At 45.4% G+C, this 22,690-nt stretch overlaps 1 protein-coding gene across 3 annotated transcripts in view; it reads right to left on the bottom strand.

Moving 5' to 3' along the window:
* Positions 1-22,690, bottom strand: part of roq (RING finger and CCCH-type zinc finger domain-containing protein roquin) — a 162,743-nt gene that overhangs the window by 103,697 nt on the left and 36,356 nt on the right. For 2 of the 3 annotated variants that reach the window (XM_075678443.1, XM_075678444.1), the window contains exons 5-8: positions 21,204-21,537; positions 16,671-16,983; positions 3,237-3,272; positions 1,535-1,591 (exon numbers count right to left, since the gene is read on the bottom strand). In XM_075678443.1, coding sequence (XP_075534558.1) covers positions 1,535-1,591; positions 3,237-3,272; positions 16,671-16,983; positions 21,204-21,537 — 740 coding nt within the window. The remainder of the gene's footprint in view (positions 1-1,534; positions 1,592-3,236; positions 3,273-16,670; positions 16,984-21,203; positions 21,538-22,690) is intronic. The other variant, XM_075678445.1, reaches the window with a different exon arrangement.

Here is a 22,690-nt window from a genome sequence, read left to right on the forward strand (position 1 = left end):
CGTGTTTCAGTAGTTTCATTATCGCGAAGTGCTGTGCTGGTTTTGCCCGATCGCGAAACCCGCACAAACTGCAAGTAGCAGGGAATTCAACTTCCATGTGACGTCGCAGGATGCCCGAACGGGCTTACGCGACTTGACTAAAAAGCAGCTGCAGCGGCGAATACGCCGGTCGGTCTTGGCTCAGTACCGCCGTCTGTCGGGCACCATTTTAATCACCAACGGCAGCAAAGCGTGGTGATGGCGTATGCAGCGTCACCACTCCCCCAGTAGAGTGGCGGGAGATCTGAATTTCAAAAAAGATATTCGAACCCTTCAGATGCAATTTTCTCGTAAACTAAGTATTTTCTTGGTCCGAAATGAGTGTTGCAAGGTTTCTGGAATGGTATTTAAACAGTCCACATCGACTTAGTATTTGCCTCTAGTGTCCCTTTAAGGAGTTTATTTATTTATATGGTTACAGCATATATCCACATAGACACAAGAAAAAGAAATACAAAAGCAATGCTGCATATGTAATGTAATGTAAAAAAAGAGAAAAAGAAACCAGTAACAAGGCTTGCCAACACAGTAATACCATTAACATTAAAGACACATGCATTCAATAAAATCGGTGCTTATCAATCGTGATAATGGCAGGCTGTTCCAATCTGTTACAGTGCGCGGGAAAAAGGAAAACTTAAAGAGGTTAGTTCGGGTGTTATAGGGTGTTAAAGAATCAGCGTGACGATGCAGTGTTCGACATGCTGTAAGTGGTTTAACATAATCCTGTGGGTGGAGGGACAAACAGTTGTTTTTAAGCAAGAAAAGAAATTTCAGTCTTGTATTTCCCTACGAAGCTGTAACGTTTGAATATTGTGTTAATTCATTAGGCTAGTAGGAGAGTCACTCAGTCTATATTTAGAAAAAATAAACCTGACAGCTTTATGTTGGACCATCTCTAAAGCATTAATGCTAAATTTTCTTATAGGGATCCCAAAAAATGCATGCATATTCTAGTTTCGGTCGGATGAGTGAAGTGTAAGCCAGTAACCAAAGCTGTACCAAAGCTGTACATGGGCTATGAGAGATGCAAAGTAGGGGGCTCCAGACTGATGCTCTAACCACCTGTGGTTGCTCAATGTACACCTAAATACTTAAAGCACCTGTGTATTCTGCCACAGCCACTGAGGCATTTTGTCCACTCCCCTCCCCCCTCCTGTCTGCCCGCAGTTATATACTTCTTTGTATTGAAAATTCATGCAGTGTCTACATTGCACACTAATGAACGCAGTCAGCAACCACCACTGGAGAGCAGGAGTCAGCCTTTGCTGGAATCTGTGGGCTTCCCACAATGCTAATGCTGGGAATGCAATGTGCTGTGCCGTGTGCAATGTACACCGAACAGCAATTCGAACCTAACTAGGCAATATACACACACAAAAGCCTGCATAAGGGCCTCTTCATGAGATATGCTGCCAACTTGCAAACCAGTTTCTGCGTTAATGGCCAGACGAGGGATTACAACAAAAATTCAAAGACAGATATAACTGCGCACCTTTCAGTTGGCTGCGAATTCTGCACAGGAGTACTGTGCTTTTTCGCGGTGAAGACTCTGGGCAGAAGCAAACATAAGACAGCACATGAACTTCTAGAAACTTTTCAGGAAACAAAAAAAGGGCGACACGACTGCAGTTCTAATACAACGAAGCAAGGTGTAAGACCGGGCGAGTTTGTAATCTACGATATGCACAGCACAACAGCAGACAAAGGACGAAAAGGTACAACAGATGTCCTTTGTCTGCATGTCGCACTGTGCACATCATAAAATATAACCAGTACATTTATGTCACCTGCTGTGCATGCAAATAATCTGGGAGAACCCCTCTCACGATGACTGTCAACGGTAACGTGTTTAGCATTGAATCAATATAGCGGCACAACGTATAGCCACCGTCAAAACGAGTTATGTACGAGGCATGTGCTGCAGCAGCACTCCTCTTCCGTGCTTCCCACTGAAGAAGTTCCCTTTGTATCATGCTTGGGGCCCAGTAGAAGCTCATACACATGCACTCTGGCTTCACAGCCTCAGCTGTAGTGTAGAGAATGTCATCACATACAGGTCACTTACTGGTATCACAAAACTGCACAAGCCGTTTTGACCTGCTATGTCAAGCTGGAAAGGTGGCTTGCAGGGATGTTGCCATAGCTGAGATAATCAATTACCATATTCGTACTTCTAACAATAAATTTTGTTCAATTTGAGAGCAAGCCAGCCAGTGCAGTGCAATTCTTCCAATTTTACATGCTTTCTACTTAACATTGACAAAAAACACAGAAGTTAGCAAGGCAGAAATGACTAAGTTCCGACCTTTTCCATGGCAATCCCAAGCTTTAATGTGCGAATACAGTCGTGAAAATAAAATTTAACATGCTCATTAAATAATCTTAATCAACTATTGAGACATGCAATTATAATTAAACGAGTTGCACAAGGTGACAGCAAACACTGCATCTGTTCTATCAGAACCATATTTGTTTAAAGCCCAACCAACGTTAGTTCAGACACCTTGTATAATAAGCAAAGAAGGTTCCCATTTTAGCCTGCACTATGTAAACATTCTACATTGCAAAGCCTCATTTATGGACCAGCCTGATTGGCACACACAATGCCAACAGCCAAAGTCAAAAGTGCTACTGCAATGCTGATAATCAGTGATAATCATGCTACATGATTAACAGGTCTGTGGACGATTATCAGCGCACTGTATCATGTGTAGTCAAAATTCACAGCAGCATCATTGTAAAATTTAAATACTCGAAGTTGGAAAAAAATTGTTTGCGCAAAAGAATCATGCGCCAGTGCCCTTTGTGGCACTGATAAAGAGATGAGTTACACTGAATATCCACGAAGATAATCCCTTTATAATATGAAGGCATGTAAGTCTATCATCTCGCATGGCTGATAACTGGTGATAAAGTTTTTGAAGCGATGTTGGAAGTGCCATGCTTTCTCTCTTTTGTTCCCACTAAAGAAATTTTCAGCCGACAGCGAAAAGTTTAGCCGAGGAATATTACATACCTCTTCCACTTTCTTTAGCATACATTGCTGAATGTGTCAAGTAAAGCATGTCAGCATTCCATTTGTGCAAAGTAAAGTATAATCATACACTTTTTCACTGCTTGGTATTGAACGTCACAAAAAGCCAATACCAAAATGAGCACAGAGTTTCAGTAGGTCACCAGCTTACGCAACTTACTTTCTGAACCGGTTTTGTCGGACATAAGGTGGTTTTCTGTTAAACGGCAACAGAAAGGAGAAAAAAAGAAAAGGTAAGTAGCTGCTACTTTGCCAGGCAATCATTTACCATGCACAACAACTGAAGTAGGATTCAATGATGTATCAGTCCAATAGTTCAAAGAAGCAAGTTTACCAACCTTTTCAAAAGGTCCAACAACCAATTATCACACATTTCCTTTATCGAAACTGAATCAACTGGGTCAATAGCAATGAAGTTAAACTGCAGGCATAAAATTTATGCTGAGATTGTTTCTCTACAAGTGTACGCAGAAGCCCTTACAGCTTAACATTTTAAATGTGACAATGTAAATCGACATGAAAAATTTTCCTCATTGCTGTGCTCAAAACTTATATTCACAATGCAAATGTCCTGTGCAGTGTACATATCAGTGATCATCTCAATGATGCAATTCCAGTTAAGTTTGGCACAACTTTTTTATTTAAAGTCTCGGCCTTAAGTGGAGTCATTTTGGATGGTATGAATGTTCTCCAGGGCTACAACAAGCAACCTGAATGAGCGGATCACCCTTTTGAGCGGGCCTCCTTAGAACTTATTCATTGCGGCTCCGAGAAAAAAAACTTCTGACCACATGTCGGATACAATGATCAAATTTTCGTCTTCCGGACATTTTTGTTCATGCAGACTGAGCTTGGCATTTACGTTGCTAAGTTCCCCTTAAATGAATGGTACCAAGAATTGGCAAAAAGCTTGCGTATGCAAGTTCGCATCTGCCGCCATTACCGTGCAGCACGTCTCGCCCGCATGTAAAATGCAAAAGCCACAGAGCATCGCTAGTTGGTGCTACAAGATACAGTCATATCTCAATAATTCGAACTCAAAGGGACCCGAAAATTTGTTCAATTAAAAGAAGGACTTGTTTTTGAAGTATTCATGCACCATAGCAAGATGCATGAAAGGTGCGAGTCATGAAATATTACAATGCGCAAGCACACAGCGGGCGAGGACCACGAAACTGCCCACACCAGCTAATGCTCACTTCCAGATAACTTCAAGGAGCGGGGCTAAGCTGGCATTGGGCCGCCGGGCCTGGCGGCGCTGGCTCGGAGGCGCGCGCATGCAGAGACTGTCGAAGATGAGGGAGGGCAGGAGGGAAGTGGATTTGCTTTCCCACCAGCTTGCTAGATGGCGTTAATTACTTCTGCCACCTACTGCCGCCAAAGCAACGGAGTCTCCGAGGCCGGACTGGGCCTCTGCTGCTGTTCCCTCTGCATGTTCACGTGTTTTCCTTCGTCTGCTGACAGATCGGCGCTGTGTTTACCTTCTTTATCCTGCGTTCTTAATGCGAGTCACATTTTACCAAGATGGCCAAGTTGTTGCCGCTGATCATAATCAGGTTGGTGTACTCCTCCGTCTGTTACGGCATCACCACTTTCAAAAGACAAGGAGAATGAGGTACTGGGTGTCGCCTTCGCGTCCTTCTATTCAGGGTCCGTCTTATCATACAGAATCGGATATGGTGCACCGTCTCCAACAGCTTTTCCATCAGGATGTCGCGGTTTAGACAAGTCATTGTAAAAAAAAAACAAGTGGGAATGAGACCAACCAAAACAGGCGTGAACAAGAACTGACGCAAGCAAACAATAGTGCGAAACTAGTGGTCCGGCTGAACCAGACATGAGTACAAATAGAGCAGTCGGGTGGGTCCACATGATACTAGTTTCCCACGCATATGCCTCTGTAGAGGCCACTCTTATTGGTCTCCTCCACTCACAGCTCACTTGCCGCAGCGGCGAGCCACAAAAAATCGGCCCAGGTGCGTGTTTTGCCACTAGTGTGGCTGGGCATCACGGCGCAATGCAGAAACGACGACCTTGCCATTTGGGAGAGGGTAAAATTCCTGCCATGTGTTTTTTTTCCCCCTGTGCGGCAATGAGGGGTTTCTCGTAAGCCTTTTCTCTATGGCAGGGTGGGAGCAATGCTGGTCGGAGGTGTCACCGCATGATTTGGCGCGCTGCTGAGAGCATTGTTGGAGCACGGTAGGTTTGAATTAACCATCACAAATGTTTGTGCATTCGAATTACCGGGCGTTTTTGCCCATTGGAATACACATAACTTTGATGGGACTACGGCACCAGTTAGAATAAACCAGAAGTTCGAATTAAGCGTGCTCGAATTAACGAGATTCGACTGTAGTGCTGACGAGGCTATCATTGTCACGACACAGACGGTGGTGTTGTGCGACTGAAGCGACGGCAGCAGTGGCAACAGCGAAGTGAAGACGAGATAGACAATGGCCCGGCTTTGACCTCAACCCCAATGTTCACGTAAAGTGCACTTTCATCGATCGAGTTGCTCACTGATTTCATGCATGCTAAAGGATCGTCGCCAGTCTTCATGCAGCAGCTGGATGTTATGCACACCCCGGTTGTAAACATGAAACTGCCGCAAAAGCTAATGCAGATTTCTGACTATTTCAGCGCACTGTTCAACAACAGGGGTGCTTTTTTTTTTTTTTTTTACAGCAGTCGAGGTATAGTGATGATCGGTTATAACAATCAGATTTTTCGCTCTTCTTTATATTGTTATAAATGAACTGCACTGTATTTACACAGAAGTGCACCAAGTAATTGCTCTGTAGCCGGTTTCTTCAGATGTAGTAGTCCCAAGCGTACATTTTGGAGTCTGAATAAAGCCACTGTTACAAATGCAGATGAACATGGAAGTGAAACAATACATTGGAGCAGCTTCTTAATTGTTCATCTTTGAATTTACACCAACAGTAAACACACTGCGTACATATGTACAGAGTGCATATACAGCAGATACCATCACCAGGAGCCACGTAGTGTGGATCTCAATACACCTCCTCCGCCCACCACAACTCTCAGCAGCAGGTCTGGTCACATCCACAGTGGCCCACAAACCTTTGACAAAGGCTTCCCTTCCCACTGTTTCCATGCTGCCACACTGGAAACTCCTGTAGGCACTAGTATCCGATCTGCCTCCTGAAATTTTCGCAGCATTGCGGCAAGTGCACAAAATTAAGCCCTTCTTTTGCAGCTATGGCTTTTGCAACGCTTCACGGTCTCATAACAGTTCTGCTAATGTGTTTCTGATAAGGAGGAGCGTCATCAGAGGATGAGGACTGGCTTCAGAAAATTGTGCATTTGCTGTGTCCACAAACAGACTGGCTCTTGTGGTATAGAAAGTGGAAAACAGTGTAGCTGTCAAGCTCAAGCGCTCTTATAACTACAGTTTTGAAAACAAATATGACTGCCGAACATCCAACATGGCATGCCATCAACCTCCTGCGCTGTACAGCAATCTCGGCCACCATCACGCAGACGATGGCTGTGCATGCAGGCATCTAGTTAGTGACTCAAGTGACAAACACATAAGGAGCACAGGACACACATTAAAAGTTTTCAATCATAATAAAAAAACAGACGAAGCAAGTGCCGATTCACTTCATGTCTTGCCAACAAGGCCAAATCTCCATATCCCCTTTCGTGCACAGCCAGCAACACCACAAAGGCTACTGCTCGCATTCACAACCAAAAAATAGTGCGCCAAATTTGAAAGAATGATATGTCTCATATAACTTGATCTAACGTTAAGTGTCATACTTTTATGTTGCAAAAATATGCCCAATATTACATGGAAGGCATAGCAGACCTGAACCTGAATAAGCGGAGTGGTATGTTTATGACTAGCAGCCACAGCGCAGCACTTTCCCTCACAACCAATACATTGCGCGTGGCATACTGGAAGCACAACATTGAAGAAATAAAACGAAGGACACCGACCAACATAGAAGTGCTAAGAAATGAAAAAATCTAAAAGACGTTTCGGCTTCGCTACGGAAGCCTTGTTCACAATGGGATGACGGAAGGTTCATGGAAGCTTATGTATGCTTCCATGAACCTTCCGACAGCATGTGCAACAGCGACGGAAGGTCTGGTCGGGATGAAGCTTCAATGCTTCATCCCGACCAGACGGGCTTCCGTCGAACCCTCGATTTCATTTTTGGAAGCACAACAGTACACAAATAACATGCAATTTGACGGAGCCTTATGTCCATATACAGTAAAACATCTTTAAACCGTACCCGCTTAAACAGTAGTTTCATTTTAAAAGTAATAAAGTCAAATCCCCAACTAAGCGGCAATTGAACATAATGTGTTTTGTATCCGCATAAACCGTACCAGCTTATTGCGTACGTATCGGTTAACACGTAGTGTTTCCACTTTTCGTCGTGCAAACAACTGGTGCGTCGTCTTCATCGGGCGGCTCGGCAGAACAACAAGCCCCAGAGATCAGCACAACGGCCTCCAAGCGCCCCGTGCATTTGCGCATGAAGCCACATCAACATCATCATTTCGGTGCCGTGCCAGAGAGCATTGTGGCGTCGTGCAAGCAAAAACTCGCGTCATGCCGAAACTCGGATAAAAAAGACGCCGGGTGCTCAGCACAGCAGAAGAAAAATTAGACATCGTCCGGGCTATCTAACGTGACACGAAAAGTCGGCGCTGGCATGCGACATAGGTCTATTGTTGACAACGGCATATGGCATTTGGAATGCGAAGGAGTTGCTCGGCAGCGCTGCTGCGACCGCGAAGATATGTTGGCTACGAGGTTCGACTTTTCATCATCATTGCCTCGGTTGTTGCCGAAGTGTCGCCTAGCGACAGTGATAAGGACGACACAGAAAGCGACAGCACGGGCGATTCAGGCCCGACAGTGGCAGAAGTTGCACATTATGTCAGCCTACCCCGCAATGCAAAGGTGCCGTGTGAATGAATGAATGTGTGGTGTTTATAGGCGCAAGGGCCAGGTATGGTCAACGAGTGCCAAGCCAGTGTTGATGAGTTTGCAGTGGAGTTATGAATTCTGTGAAGTTGATGTGACGTGGCTGTAAAAGGGCCTAAAATAGTCGCTGTAAAGTGCATAAAATATACATGCAATAAGGTTATGGCGATGACAAAAGACGTGTACTACGAGCATTAAGGTGCATTGCAAAATAATGATACCATATAAAAATGTATAAGATTCTAAAATTCACTAGAGCACTATGGCCTCATAAGAGCCCTTAAAACACAAGGGCCTAGAGGCATGTGCTATACAAAACAACTATCACAGCGGCATCCTCTGGAAAGAGGATGCACTACAAGTTTAATGGGCTTATAACATGCAGGACAACATCATTTAAAAAATTTGAGGACTACCTTGGTGTTAAAAAAACGGTTCCCTGCCAAGAAGCATAGCCGGGTGAAGAGGGACGCAATAATGATATGCAGGATGAAAATGTTTCTTTCAGACTCGGCTTTCCGACACTCCAAGAGGACGTTGAGGATGGTTAGCCTCTCACCACATCGACCACAGGTTGGCGGTTCATTTCCAGTGAGCAGAAAATTGTGGGTACCAAATGTGTGCCCTATTCTGAGGCGACAGAATAAGACATCTGTTCGCCGAGATTTTGCTGGGGAGGGCCATAAAACCTAACTGTGGCTTTATAATGTGCAGTTTATTATTTGTTTCTGCGTTCCACATGCGTTGCCAGTGTTGTCGCAGTTTCTTGCGCAAGAAAGGCTTCAGATCTGTGACAGGGACAGTAGCCGTAGAAAAAGTGGTTAGTGATGTGGGCGATGTGGCTATTTTGTCAGCTAGTACATTACCCTCGATGCCCCTATGGCCAGGTACCCAGCATATTACTGCGTGTCTATGTGATAGATAAATATTGCATAAGAGCGAGTAAAGTTTAATGAAAACAGGATTTGTATGCCTTTCTAAAGAAATGAACGCTTTTACAACACTTAACGAGTCTGTAAATACTATTGCTCTGTCGAGTTGTAATTTATATGTTTTACTGCAGACAGTACTGCATAGGCTTCTGCAGTGAGGATACTTGTTAAGGGATTCAATACGACAGATTCAGAAAATGAGGGACCAACTGCAGCAAAAGATACGCCAGAATGTGATTTTGACACATCTGTGTAGAATTCTGAGCAGGAGTACTTCGATTGAAGTTCACGGAAATGCATAGCGATTTCGAGGTCAGGTGCATGCTCTGTGACCTCTACAAAGGATACGTCACAGTCTATCACCTGCCACTCCCAGGGCGGTAATAGCTTAGCTGGAGGCATTAGGCGATGTTCGAGAACTGGGACATCCATTTCTTCGCTAAGTTCTTTAGCACAGAGCGACAAAGGAAGTCTCATGGAGGGTCTATTACAAAAAAATGTTTCGCAGGTCAAGTCGTTCACGGTTGTGAAACACGGATGTTCTTTATTAGAGCGCATTTTGAGAAAATATGTGAAGCTGATGTATGTTCTCTCAAAATGGAGTGACCACTCGTCTGACTCTACATATAGACTTTCCACCGGGCTTGTTCTAAATGCGCCAGTGGCCAGGCGGATACCCAGATGATGAACAGGGTGTATCTTTAGCGCACTCGGTGCTGCAGAGTGATATACTACAGCACCATAATCTATTCGTGATCAAACTAGGCTCCTGTAAAGATTCAAAAGGCACTTCTTGTCGCTGCCCCATGTTGTGTGGGATAGGATTTTAAGTAAGTTCATTGTTTTTAGACACTTTGCTTTAAGACATTCTATGCGTGAAATGAAAGTAAGCCTGGAGTCAAGTATAACACCTAGAAATGTGTGCTCTTAGTTGACAGGAATTTGTTGTCTGCCTAGTTTTACGCAAGGATCTGGGAGCAGGCCTCTCTTTCTTGTGAAGAGAACACAAGAACGTTTGTGGCGGTTGATTTCAAGTTCGTTTTGGTCTGCCCACTTGGACACATTGTTTAAGCCCTGCTGTACCTGTCTTTCGCACACTGTGAGGTTGCAGGATTTGAACCTATTTGGATATCGGCTACGTAGACAGAATAAAAAATAGCTGGTGGTAATGATGCACAAAGCGTGTTCATCTTTAGAACAAAGAGCGTGCTGCTGAGTACGCTGCCCTAGTGTACCCCAGTTTCCTGTATGAATGTACGCGACAGTGCATGACCTATTTTCACCCGAAATATATGATTCTCTAGGTAGCTCTCTATAATGTTTAACATATTGCCGCGGATGCCCAGCGCCGAAAGGTCGCGCAGGATTCCGAACCGCCAAGTTGTGTCGTACGCTTTTTCCATATCAAGAAATATGGATAAGAAGAATTGTTTGTGCATGAAGGCATCGCGAAAGCTTGCTTCGATGCACACGAGATGGTCGGTTGTAGATCGCCCTTCCCTAAAGCCATATTGAAATGGGTCAAGTATTTTGCTCAATTCTAGGAAATGCACGAGCAATTGATCATATTTTTAAAAAGCTTACAGAGGCAGCTCGTAAGCGCTATAGGACGGTAGCTAGTAAGCAATAAAGAATCTTTACCATTTTTCAAAACCGGGATCACAATAGCTTCTTTCCAATTAGATGGGAGATAACCAGCAGCCTAGATAGTATTGAAAAGTGTGAGTAGCGTGATTTGTGTGTCGGAGTGCAGGTGCTTAATCATAGCGTACATGATTCTATCAGGGCCCGGTGCAGAACTGTGACAAGCTGATAGGGAAGCTTTAAGTTTCGCCATGGTAAAAGGACGGTTATAAGGATCATTTCGGATACCATTTCCGACGCTTAAGTTCTTCTATTGCTTTACGTTTCAAAAAGTTATCCGAATAGCGAGTGGAGCTAGAGACGCGCTCAAAGTGTTCACCAAGAGCGTCGGCCTGCTCTTTCAACTTATTTCCCTCTATATCAACAAGGGGCAACGGATGAATTTGTTGTCCCTTACGTCTCCTTAGCCCATTCCATACTTTTGCCTCCTGTGTGTACGAGTTAATGCCGGACAAGGATCTCTCGCAGCTTGTCTTCTTAGCTTGCCGTCACGTTCGTCTTCCCTGCAATTTAATGTTTTTAAATTCTATCAGATTTTCTGCAGTGGGGTATCGGCTCAGTATGCCCCACGCTCTATTTTGTTTTTCCGCGCCTCCTTGCATTCCTCATTCCACCATGGAACTCGTCTTTTGGATGAGGTACCCCTTGATTGTGGGATGAAGTTATTCGCTGCCTCGATGATAAAAGCGGTAAAATATGCTACCGCGTCGTCAATACTAAAATCTGTGATAAATAGGTCGATTCCTTATAATGGTCCCAGTCGGCAGAAGCTAGCTTCCACAGAGGCATATGTGGAAGGCATTCATGTGGTATAATTAAGTTTAAAAGTACAGGAAAATGGTCACTTCCATAGGGATCTTTAATAACGCTCCACTCTAGGTAAGGGATAAGAGCTGCTGAGCAAATAGATAGGCCTATAGAAGAATGTGAATTATGATACATATTGTAATTATTCGGTTCGTTTTTATTGAACAGATATGTGCCCATGTTTACTAAAATGTTTTCTACTAATCGACCTCTCGCGTCGCATCGTGAGTCTCCCCACATCGTGTGGGGAGCATTAAAATCTCCCACGAGTATGTAAGGTTTGGGAAGTTGGATAATAAGTTTGTAAATGTCTGTTTTTTCGAGATGATGGTTTGGGGATATATAAACAGAACAGACAGTGATTAACTTATTAAAAAGAATGGCCCGAACTGACATTGCCTCAAGGGGCGTCTGAAGGGCGACGTGTCAGCAAGCTACAGACTTGTCCGCTATTATTGCTACTCCGCCAGAGGCGTAAGCCTCATCGCGGTCCTTTCGGAAGATGAAGTAATTACGAAGAAAGTTTGTGTTTGTAGGTTTCAGATGTGTTTCCTGAACATACAGCAACTTGATATTGAGTTTGTGTAGTAGTTCTCTATTGTTGTCGAGGTTATTTAGAAGTCCTCGTACATTCCACAGCTGTATTTGTGTATCCATTATGCCACTTGTGTTTAGTGCTGTGTGTTTAGTAGACAGGGATTAGTTCACGGGCCCTTTGCAGGCGCTGTGACAGGAGTTTTGTCTTTTTTGGAGCAATCGAGAGAGCCTCGCCACTCCTTAGGCGCTGGTGGCGTCGTCTTGCTGGTAGTTGTGTCCATCGCCTCTTGCAAGGCGCTGGACATGCGCTCTTCCGAGTGGTTTATTTAATGTGAAGGCCTCGACACGTTTGACGAGGCCTTTGAGGCCACCTGCCCGGAGGTGGATAGCCCCTTCTGCTGGGGTGGCGGAGCAGTGCTAGCTGCAACCGCCGCGGGGGCAGATGGTGTAACTGCCGACTCACTGCTTGTGGGTCGGACAGCCGCCAGAAGCCGCTGTGTCGCTGCCCCCTGACGCGTCACATCGGCAAAGGTGTTCTTTGGCAGGAAGGATACCCGCCTGCATGCCTCTTTGAAACTTATGTTTTCTTTTACTTTAATTGTAACTATTTCCTTTTCTTTCTTTCAAGATGGGCACGACCGCGAGTATACAGCATGCTCCCCATCACAATTTACACATCACAATTCAGAGGTGTGCTCATGAGCACTGCATTTCGCACAGGTTTGGCGGCCTCGGCAGCTCTGTGAACTGTGACCAAAACGCTGGCATTTGAAGCATCACAGGGGATTAGGGATGTATGGCCAAACACGAAGCTTGATATACCCGGTCTCGATGGACTCGGGCAGAACACTTGTGCCAAAAGTAACTATCAGGTGTTTGGTCTGTATTTCCTTATTGTCACGCCTCATCTTAATTCGTTTAACGTTGATGCTCACACATACGGAAGACCACGAAAGGCGTGGGAGAATACTACTCGTAGAAGCAGATACCGCTGACCGTATCAATGAGGCACGACCGGCGCACGTGGGTGACCAAGAAAGCGCATCCGCATGCAGTGCTGACAATGCAACCATGGGCTATGGCGACGGTGCGTCCGCGTGCGGTTGCAACAGCAACATGACATCGACGAGAGCAGAAGTTTTCGCATCAAATATTCAGCTGCGGATTTCAGCTCCAACTCTCACTAATGAAGAGGTTGCGCAACGAGGAGAAACAAGAACGGACATTTTGAATGCGCTGTCATCCACCTCTGCACGACACATGGATGCATGACGCATCAAAAAGGCTACTAAGGTGTACAAAAATGCTGCGAAGAAGCGAAGAACTACATCAAAATTTAAAGGAAATGTGTTCTCACAGGCAAGGGACTACATTCCAAGCGGGTTTTAGGTGCTCAAAGTAAAGATTTAAATGTTTACAAAAAATGAAGCTTTGAGCTCCATTTTCTCAGCTTTGATTTTTTGTGCAGTTGCTTTCAGTCATCCCAGTGCCATTTCACAACGAATGAAAACAAAACAATTCTGTCTTTTGCACTTAGATCCTGAAACATTGATGAGTGCAATAAAGCTGTTCATTTTTATCTGCACTACGTAAAAAAAAATTATATCGTTTTTTTGCAGAAGTCATTAGTAAGACAATATGCATATTAAAATTTTAAGAAAATTTATGCTAATTTCAGCATTTAAAAAGTAAACAAATAGCTCTATTGCACAGAATGGGCCTTTGTGAACATGCTGAAGTGAAAATCTTGGTGAACTATGTGCAATTACTGTATTTACTCAAAGCTAAGGCGCACTTTTTTTCCCGATAAAACAGGTCCAAAAATTGCGTGTACCTTAGAATCGAGTATGACCCTAAATTTGTGTTACCATATCACCATCGGTATTTCAAAATGGCCGCCTCATACGCACTTCGAGCATAGCTGCTGTAGTTTCCTCCATGTGCTGTAGTACGTATGCTTAGGTTAGTCCACCGTCGTCTTCCCGTTTTCTACGTTTGCTCTATCAGTATGGAAGTGCCGACTGCTCATCACGATGCCGCAATTAAAAGGAAAGTGATCACGTGTGAAGTGACCGGCGGAAATCGGGCCGCATCACGGGCATTCAGAGTTCCCAACACTTACGTGCGAGACTGCCACAAACAGGAGAGGCTGCTGCATAGGCACGGCCGCGTGGCCCCTACCTTGAAAGCAATCTGCCATGGAGACAGTCTAAGCATCTAGGCACACCGTGCTGTGTTCTCGTCACTTAGTTCACATTGAAGCAAAAGGCTGCACAAAGGTCAATTCGCTCGCTCATGCTACCGCATTTCCTCGCTCCAGCGTTACGAAAATATGTTCCCACGATCATTCAGTGAGACGTGTTCACGTTTGCTTGTGCGCGCATGATACCATGCTTGTTGATTTAGCTAGGAAGCGAATGTTTAAAAGTTTATAGGGCCAATAAAACTACAAACCTTACTTTTCGCATAGCTGTCTACTACTTTGCTATCGTAATCGATGCTTCACCTTTTGGGCGAAAATTCGACTTTTTTTTATTTATCGCAACTTCAGTTCATTTGGAGTACAGTCGCCGACCGTTTATTTGGACCTTACGGGGGCTGCGGAAATGTCAGAATAAACAGGTGTCCGAAAAAGCAGATTAAGAAAAAAAAAAAGAAATCCTTTATTTCCACGCACTTATTCGGGCTCGGCAGTAGGCTTAAAGAAATTGTGAATGCGCCGTTGCGCGCTGTTCCGTTTACGCGCAATCAGATAAGCCTGAATCTCGGAGAGGGTCGTACGGTAACTATAGGCGGCTGAAAGCACAGTCAATGCTTGTACATGCTCCACATGCGACGGCAGCATAGCACATAGTGCGTCATCTTCCGACTCGGAGTCATCGTCCGGCGGTGCAGCAGAAACCTGACGAATGATCTCACCGTCATTGAGTTCTGCGCATGTCAGTACAGCAGTGTCAACACCTGCGAAACTGTCAAATGAGACGGTGTCCGGAATCGCGATGCAACCACTGCACAGGTCTCGGCAGAACATTTTCGACATCAGCAGGGAGCACACCGGAAGGCGACAAATCCTAGGTCTCCCGGCACCCACTTGCCGGCATTCCCCAGCGCAGTCAGCGCGGGCACTGTCGGCACCATTAGACACTGGACGCAATGTTTCCGTATGCCGCGTTGGATCACCGCAATCTTGACAAAGCACACAAAGCAAGCACCACCATGCCGTCACGCCGACACCAGTTGCACAAACGAAAAATGTGGCCTACTCGCAGTGTCGTGCACAAAGAAATAAACAAATCAGCTGCTGGATTGTCTTGACACGGCTTACTAAGCCGAGACCGGAACTGCTCTAGCCACTCTATCGAACCAGGCAGAAACGATGATGATGAGAGGGGATTTGCAGTAGCGCCACTTCATGGGGCAGCAAGGAGGCTCCGTTCAAAACAAAAATGGCGTACAGCAAGTCGAACCATGCACCGGTCAGAGCTGGTGCATAGTGCTCTCGATCAATTGGCTCAAGGAGTGTCCGAAAAATTGGATGAGAGGTTGCAAGGTGTCCGAATTTCGGCAGTTGTTATAGATTATGGTCTATGCCCCACGGGGAGAATGGTGGTGCCGCGAAGCAGACTGAATAATCGAGCATGTTCGAATTTCTGGAGTCCGAAAAATCAGTTGGCGACTGTAAATCCTTGTTTTCTCCAAATGAGAGAAAGCTGTATTTCTGTATGAAAGAATGAAGTGCGCAGTGCTGTAAAGGACAGGGCCAACGGGTGCGTGTTAGAATTGAGTAAACACGAGTAAATCGAGTATGTATTTGGGGATGACCATTACAGGCTGTCGTGTATTGTAACTCAAAAACTATAATAGATAGCACAAAACTGATTTCAGTTATGATATCAGCACAACCAATCCCACCTGCATGCTCATTTTCGTCAATTTGTTCCCATAAATAAAAAGAAAGTTTTCATTGCCACTTCCCCCCTTAACAACAATGCGAGAGCACATGGCCAGAGATACCACTTTTACCTTCTACTGGCAAACTCACATTATAAGCTATAATAATATTATATAACTCACATTATAATGCACCCTGAGCAGAGATGTGCACAACATGTAATCTCATTGATAACGTCAGTGTACCAGTGGAAGGCACGAATGGTATTTCTGGCCATGCACTCATACGTTGTAACAAATCTGATGTCCGAACACAAAGTGTTGGGTGACACAGACATCACAGACTACATAAGTGTCAACAGCTCAGCCATGGTCTGTTGCACCGTCACAGACGATGACATCATTGGCCAAGTAGTCAGCAATGACCATCGAGAGGTAGATGATGCGGATGAGGAAGAGGAAGCACCGGTGCCGCCTTTGTTACTGCAGGTGATGGAAAGACTGAATCGGCCACGGCTGTTCTTTAGTTTTCAAGAGTATGTGGAAGATGCTTTCTGAGCTCTTGAAGATAAGCGTACAGTGATCGCTTCCAGAAAAGAAAAAAAACACAGAAAGCTATCCCAGATTTCTGTCGTAAGTAAAAGGAGATGGTTCCAGAGGCGCTACCACTCCTTTCAACATCAAATTTCGTTTAATTCGAATTCAATGAGTGTCCCCATGAAAATTGAATTATCAAGCTTTGGCTGCATATATGCACGTACCCTCGCCAAGTTACCCAGCATGCCAAATGGCAACCGAGTCAGGTGCTCACCTGTCCATCTCCTCCTGGGAGTGAGCAAAGGTGCAGTGGGCCCCGCGGGGGCACGAGCCACGCTGAGCCACATCGCGGCACAGGCTCGTCTTGTAGCGAGACCCACCAGGGTTGTGGCCGGGGCTCCCACCAGCCGCGCCACCTCCCGTCTCAGCCCTGCCCCTCCCGGGCGAAGAGGACGATGGGGCTCCTCCGCCCCCTCCGTTCATTCGCCGCCCCCCAAAGGCCCCCATGAATGCCACAAGCCCTTGGAGGCAGGCACGTGCTGCCAGCACGCACCGGCTCAGCTCCTCCCACGTCGGTGCACCACCGTCTGCGCCCCGGAAAACATAGGTCATCACCACGACAAAGCCAATAAACATTCTAGACAACCCCTCAGAGCAGCACTTCTCTTCACCCTAGGGAGAATTGATTCGAGGATCCTGGTCCTGTAGACGCTCAAAACACATGGCCTAGCCATAGAAGAGCCATCCCTTAAGCAGTAAGGATTTCAAGGAGCACTGCTGGCGGCGTAAGTGAAATGCTGTGCAACAACAAAAATAATGAGAACTTAATGCAAGACTTGTTTTCATAAACTCCTCTCAAAGTATTTACCAGGTGTGCCCTTGATTCCAATGCACACGCAATTCTTGTGGTCCGAAGAAAACATGTGACCACCCTTTAATTGCAACATGCAAGTCAGTGAAAGAGGTACAGAAACAACAAAAGGGGGTGTTCGCTGTTTTTGCAAACATGGGTATGTAAAATGCCACGGGGGACTTTTTACGAATCAAAATAATGAGCAATGCTAATGTGAACATAGGCTTGGAATTCACCAGTCTAGCATGACCTGATACACATTCCACAAAGTTCACCCTATGTACTTGAAACTTTCGATGCGTTAGAATTAGGGGTGTCAAAGTGGAAAAAGTGTATGTGAAGTATGGGAAGCCAGTCACATGGTAACATGGCAGAAGTGTATGTATCTGTGCACATACACACATACTAACACACACATGTGTATAAGCGTAAACCACTTAAAATTCAAATCGCCAGAGTCACGAATTTCCGCACTAGTATAAGCAAAACAATGTTTTTCAAAGGCTGTGCATGTGAAAACATACTGCATTATATCTGGTTCTGCACTATAAGTGGTTACGTTATAAGTGGTCTCAGATGTAGTACAATTGAGTCATCTGCTTTGGACCACCGTCAGTAGCACTTTGTTCTTCAAAGGCAGGCCATGTATCAAGTGAGGACCCAAACAACACTTTGCAATGTGGTGAACGCCGTCTAGATCATGGATCCAGGACCGTAAAGAGGTATGACTTAATACTAACGCATTGCTCTCGCATTTACCGCTAAATCACCTCTGAATCTTTTTTGCCTGCAGCTCTCAGCCGAACAGTGTATGCCCAGCAAGCTTTGAAAACCATTCTATGGGATTTTTTTATTTTTTATGAGCACTGCCAATTTCAGAGTTAATGCAATATTTTGTGAATGCACCTAGAGTGCCAAGTGATACAACACGGCACCTAGCTGACAAGGGCAGCCATACATTCTTTGCTCGCTCCTGCTACTGTGGCATACCTGTACTTGTGATAATGCCACGCATGCTTCTTCTCAGTCATGTGGCAGATGTCACCCACATCTCATTCACTGTATGAGTTTAAAAGCGCATGCCAGTGCTGTGAGCATTTCCTCCTGTAACCCTCTGTCTGTCATTATGTTGCTTTTTAGCAGCTAGGGTTGCTGCAACATGGAATAAACCATGTTTGTGCAACATCTGCCCCTTTTCCTGTGGAAGCCCACAAACATGACATTTACCAATGGAAATAATGATGACATAAGCAGAGATGACGAGTCGAATGAGCAAAACCTTTGAAATCTTACAAGCTGATGCACATTATCAGTTTTGACAAGCCCGTGGACCCTTCACAGTGGGTCAGTGACCTGCTGCTAAAGGCGATGCCTTAGTTCGATTCCTGGCCACAACAGTTGCATTCCGATAAAAATGAATTGCAAAAATGCTCGTGCACCCTAAGGTGCTATTTTGTACGCTGTCAAATGCCGCCATGGTGGCATTTTCAGCCTATCAGAGATGGCATAGCAGCCCTGTGGGCCAATCAGAGCGGACAAGATGGCAAACTTGACCGTATGGTTGAATTTCACAGTGCCCAGAATGGCACCCCTGTGTTGGGGGCATGTTGAGATGCCCCAGGTAGTCAGAATTAAAGGGACCCTGAAACGCTTTTGACGATTTTCTACAAACGTATTGAGTCGTTAGAGTAGGTCCTTCTGATCATTAATTGACACATATAAGTGCTCCGCGTAAAGCGTGTAATTTATTATAAGGTTTTAAATATGCACATCGCTGCCGATCGCAGCGCACTGCTCGGCGGAATTTTAAGCCGCCCCTACCCATATGACCGAAATCACCCACACGACGTCAGTGGGGCGAGCTATCCGATTGGCTGACAAGGGCGCGTGATCGATAATTTTTCCAACTTTATGGTAAACAAATGATCTTCGTAATAGTTTGAATGTTAGTTAATTTGTTTTTATCAAAAGAAAGTAACATAAAGAGAATGCACAAGAATAGTTTTTCAGTACGCTTAAGCACTTCCGGCACACAGCATGTGTCGTCTGCTTGTGTTACAACGTACTCCATTTTGAAGAGAGCGCCGCGGTCAGAGTCGGTCTCAGTCTTTTCGCGAGCACTATGATTCGACTTTGTTGCCTTGTGGACTGCAAACGTAGCGACTGGCAATATGTCAAGCTGCGACATCGTGTCCCTCTGCAAGGCAGCGTCCGAGCGAACTGGCTGCTGCGCATCGGACTGCCGCTATTCGATCGGCGCCAGGATTTGCGCGTTTGTGGCCGTCACTTTACACCGGAAGATTACTAACGCAATAGCGTTTCCCGAGTCCGGTATTAGGGAAAACGCAAGCGCAAGGGGACAGAGTCTGGCCGCTTGACTTTGCCGTAACGGGATGAGCCATGAGATGAGCAGAAGGGCAAATGCGAATGGTCTGCACGGTGCAGCCACCTGGTGGCACAGAGCTCAACCATACACAGTAGCAGCAACGAAGTGTATTCTTCTTTGCTGCTGGTGTGTATTTTTCGCAGGAGTGTAACACGTTGTTTTTATAAATGTTTAAAATGTTTTACACTTGGTTAGAGCAATAATAGCGCTTTGTTTGGCTGGTTAAGCGCTGCACCAACAAGTGTATCGACCGCGCAGACCGATCAGGCCGCTCACGTACGTCTACGCTAAACTTCCTTCATCAGCTTGAGTTTATGCCTGCAGTCATTTGCCGAAATGACCAGCTTGCCTGTGGTTACCGGAATACAAGACACGTTCGGCGCTACGACAGAATGCTCGCAACGCACGCTGCTTCGATAGCTCTCGCTTGGGGTCGACGGCCAAGCGGCTAGCGGAGCGGTCTCGCGCGGGCGGGCTCCAAAACAACCGGAAGTGGACGATGTGACGTCGCATCGTGACGCTGAACCAGTGAAGGCGGAGCTTAGCCCCACTCGCTCGGCGAGCGAGTTGAGGAGGAAAAGCATGGCTAGGGAGGAGGGTAGCTTCTAATCGCTTGTAGCTCCATTAATACGTAACGCTTCACTTAAATTGTGGTGCGAATGTTCCACTTAAGCTGTATCCTACGTGTCTACAAAATTTGTCCGAACCGTTTCAGGGGCCCTTTAATCAGAAGCCACACACTACAGTATTTCTCTGAATAGGGTTCTGCATTTTGGGGGTTTGTTTGGGGAATGTCAGAGGTGGTTATCAGAGTTTATTTTTATTGCGATAGACACTCCAAGCAAATTTTTGCCGTCGACGTGCCGTGTAGTTCCGTATATATTTAGGCATATGTATGCTATATGCCCTAAAATATGACATGCGGTATAGGCATGTTATATTGCCACACCATTCCATCCCTAAAGTTGTTCATACAAGGTCTTACGTTCTGGACAAAATTATTCTTAGAATTTTGAGAATGGCAGCCCACAAACAAATGACAAGAAACAGAACACCGACAGCGCATGTCTTACCTTAAGTCTTCTCAGACTTAAAATATCAACGTACAAAAGAATAACAGAGCTCAAACCTGAAAATGGTGTAGTTTTATTGGCACGGCTGTGGACCAGTCTCCTCCAGGATCGGCCCAGGAAAGAGGTTTGAAACATACCCATACGGAAAAGTGGTGGTAAAGTCCCTAAGAAAGACGTTGGCTTTAATTAATAAACAAAGATGGAATTGTCCGATGGCAGGATTCAAACAGGCAAACCCTAGTTGCTGCAAGTTGGGTGATAGAGTTATCTGGTACAACTAGGGCAAACAATGACGAGTAAGTTCAAACAGCCAGGGCAAATAAGTCTACGTTAAAGCTTATCATTTTCACCCAGTACCAGAATTAATCACTGTTATACTGCAGTTCGCTGGCAATGTTCCTTTCGACAGTATGGTTCCACCTGTCAACCACTGTGTGTGTAGCAGCACAAGAACCAACTGCGTCAGATCACTTGCCCTCCTCAGCCTGGCCTCACCTGGCGGCGGTTCCCAATGGGCAAGGAGATCAAAGTGTGGCCGCAGGGCAGCCAGTCCCGCAGGGTCACCCGTCCGCTGCAGCGCAAGCGACAGCTCGTGGACGCTCTGGGCAAAGGACTGTGGGCTCTGCAGCTTGTCCACCAGCGACTGCATGTGTGACCGATGGGCCGCGTCCCCATAGAGAAGTGATGACCACTGCTCAGGTGCGATCCGCAGGCCTGCCTCGCTGGCAATCTGGACGATCTGCGCGTCATGCTCCCTCCGCAGCGCCTCATATGTGCAGAACTCTTCCTTGAGCTGCATCAGCGATGAGTCACCCTCTCGCTTGGACACCTGTGGCAGCGTCGAAAAGTCTGAATAAGTGGCCGGACCAAACTAAACCAATAGGTTCATTGGTTCTATTCAGGTTCTACCAATAAATTAAAATTTGAAAATACATTAAGTGCTGTTAATTTGACTCCAGTTCATCTGATTTTTCGGTCAATTCAATCTCAACTGAAGGTCCCTGTTGACGCTCATGCATTTCTATGGGCCCAAACGTTCATTATTTTGATCCTAAAATTGGCATTCGTCGGATAATTAGAACTTGGCCAGTCAGCACGCATGTGCCTGACCTCTACAGTGATCCAGATAGCGACCCCTTTAGTGGCAGTGTCTGTCTCAGCGGAGCTTAGGGGACAGTTAATACGCCGAACACACATCTCCTGTCAAAAATGCATATTTTCAGCCTGCCCTAGGAAGATTTTCAAGCTATAATGGTAGCACACTATAAAGAGTCTGAGCGTGTCCGGTATTCCAGTAAACGTGAGCAGACTGAGCATTTTACCAGATGAGCGGAGGTGTAAACACAAACGGCCTGCACAGGGCCACCACCTGGTGACGCCGAGCTCAACCACACAAACAGAGACCTAATATTGCAGTAACCCAAGTGTATTCTGTTTCACTGCTGGTGTAAATTATCAGCAGCGGCGTAATGGTGTTGCTCAGGCCTAAATATTTTTTACTAGTAAAGATGGACTACATTGCATTCTAAAGGAGCCAAAGACACAACTAAGCAAGTTTAAAGGACTTTACAGCAATGGTCTAAACAAACACACACAAAAAAGATACTTTGAAATCCATGACATCACACTGTCATACCGACAGTCTTTCAGTGCAGAATTCGAAAAATTTAACTGAGTTTCTCTTCTAATAAACCTATTAGCACCCCGAAATTAAAAATAATGGTTTGAAAGAATACTTTACAGGGTGATGTAATGAGAACACACCTCCCAGTTGTGAACACGCCCTTTATCAGTCTAAATTTGTTTCCTTTCCAAGTGTCCCTTTAATATGTTTGCAGGGATTATTTGCTCCCCTCCTTCCTTCCCTGTTTTACCCCCAATAAATTCAAATTGCAATAGAACAGTGGTGCCATTAGTTACAGCTACAGAAAACCACAGTGCACTTGTCATAGCTACCACAGATAGTGCCACCGTTCCACTGC

The sequence above is a fragment of the Dermacentor variabilis genome, unplaced genomic scaffold (genome assembly GCF_050947875.1).
Source record: "Dermacentor variabilis isolate Ectoservices unplaced genomic scaffold, ASM5094787v1 scaffold_20, whole genome shotgun sequence".
NCBI classification, from domain to species: Eukaryota; Metazoa; Arthropoda; class Arachnida; order Ixodida; family Ixodidae; genus Dermacentor; species Dermacentor variabilis.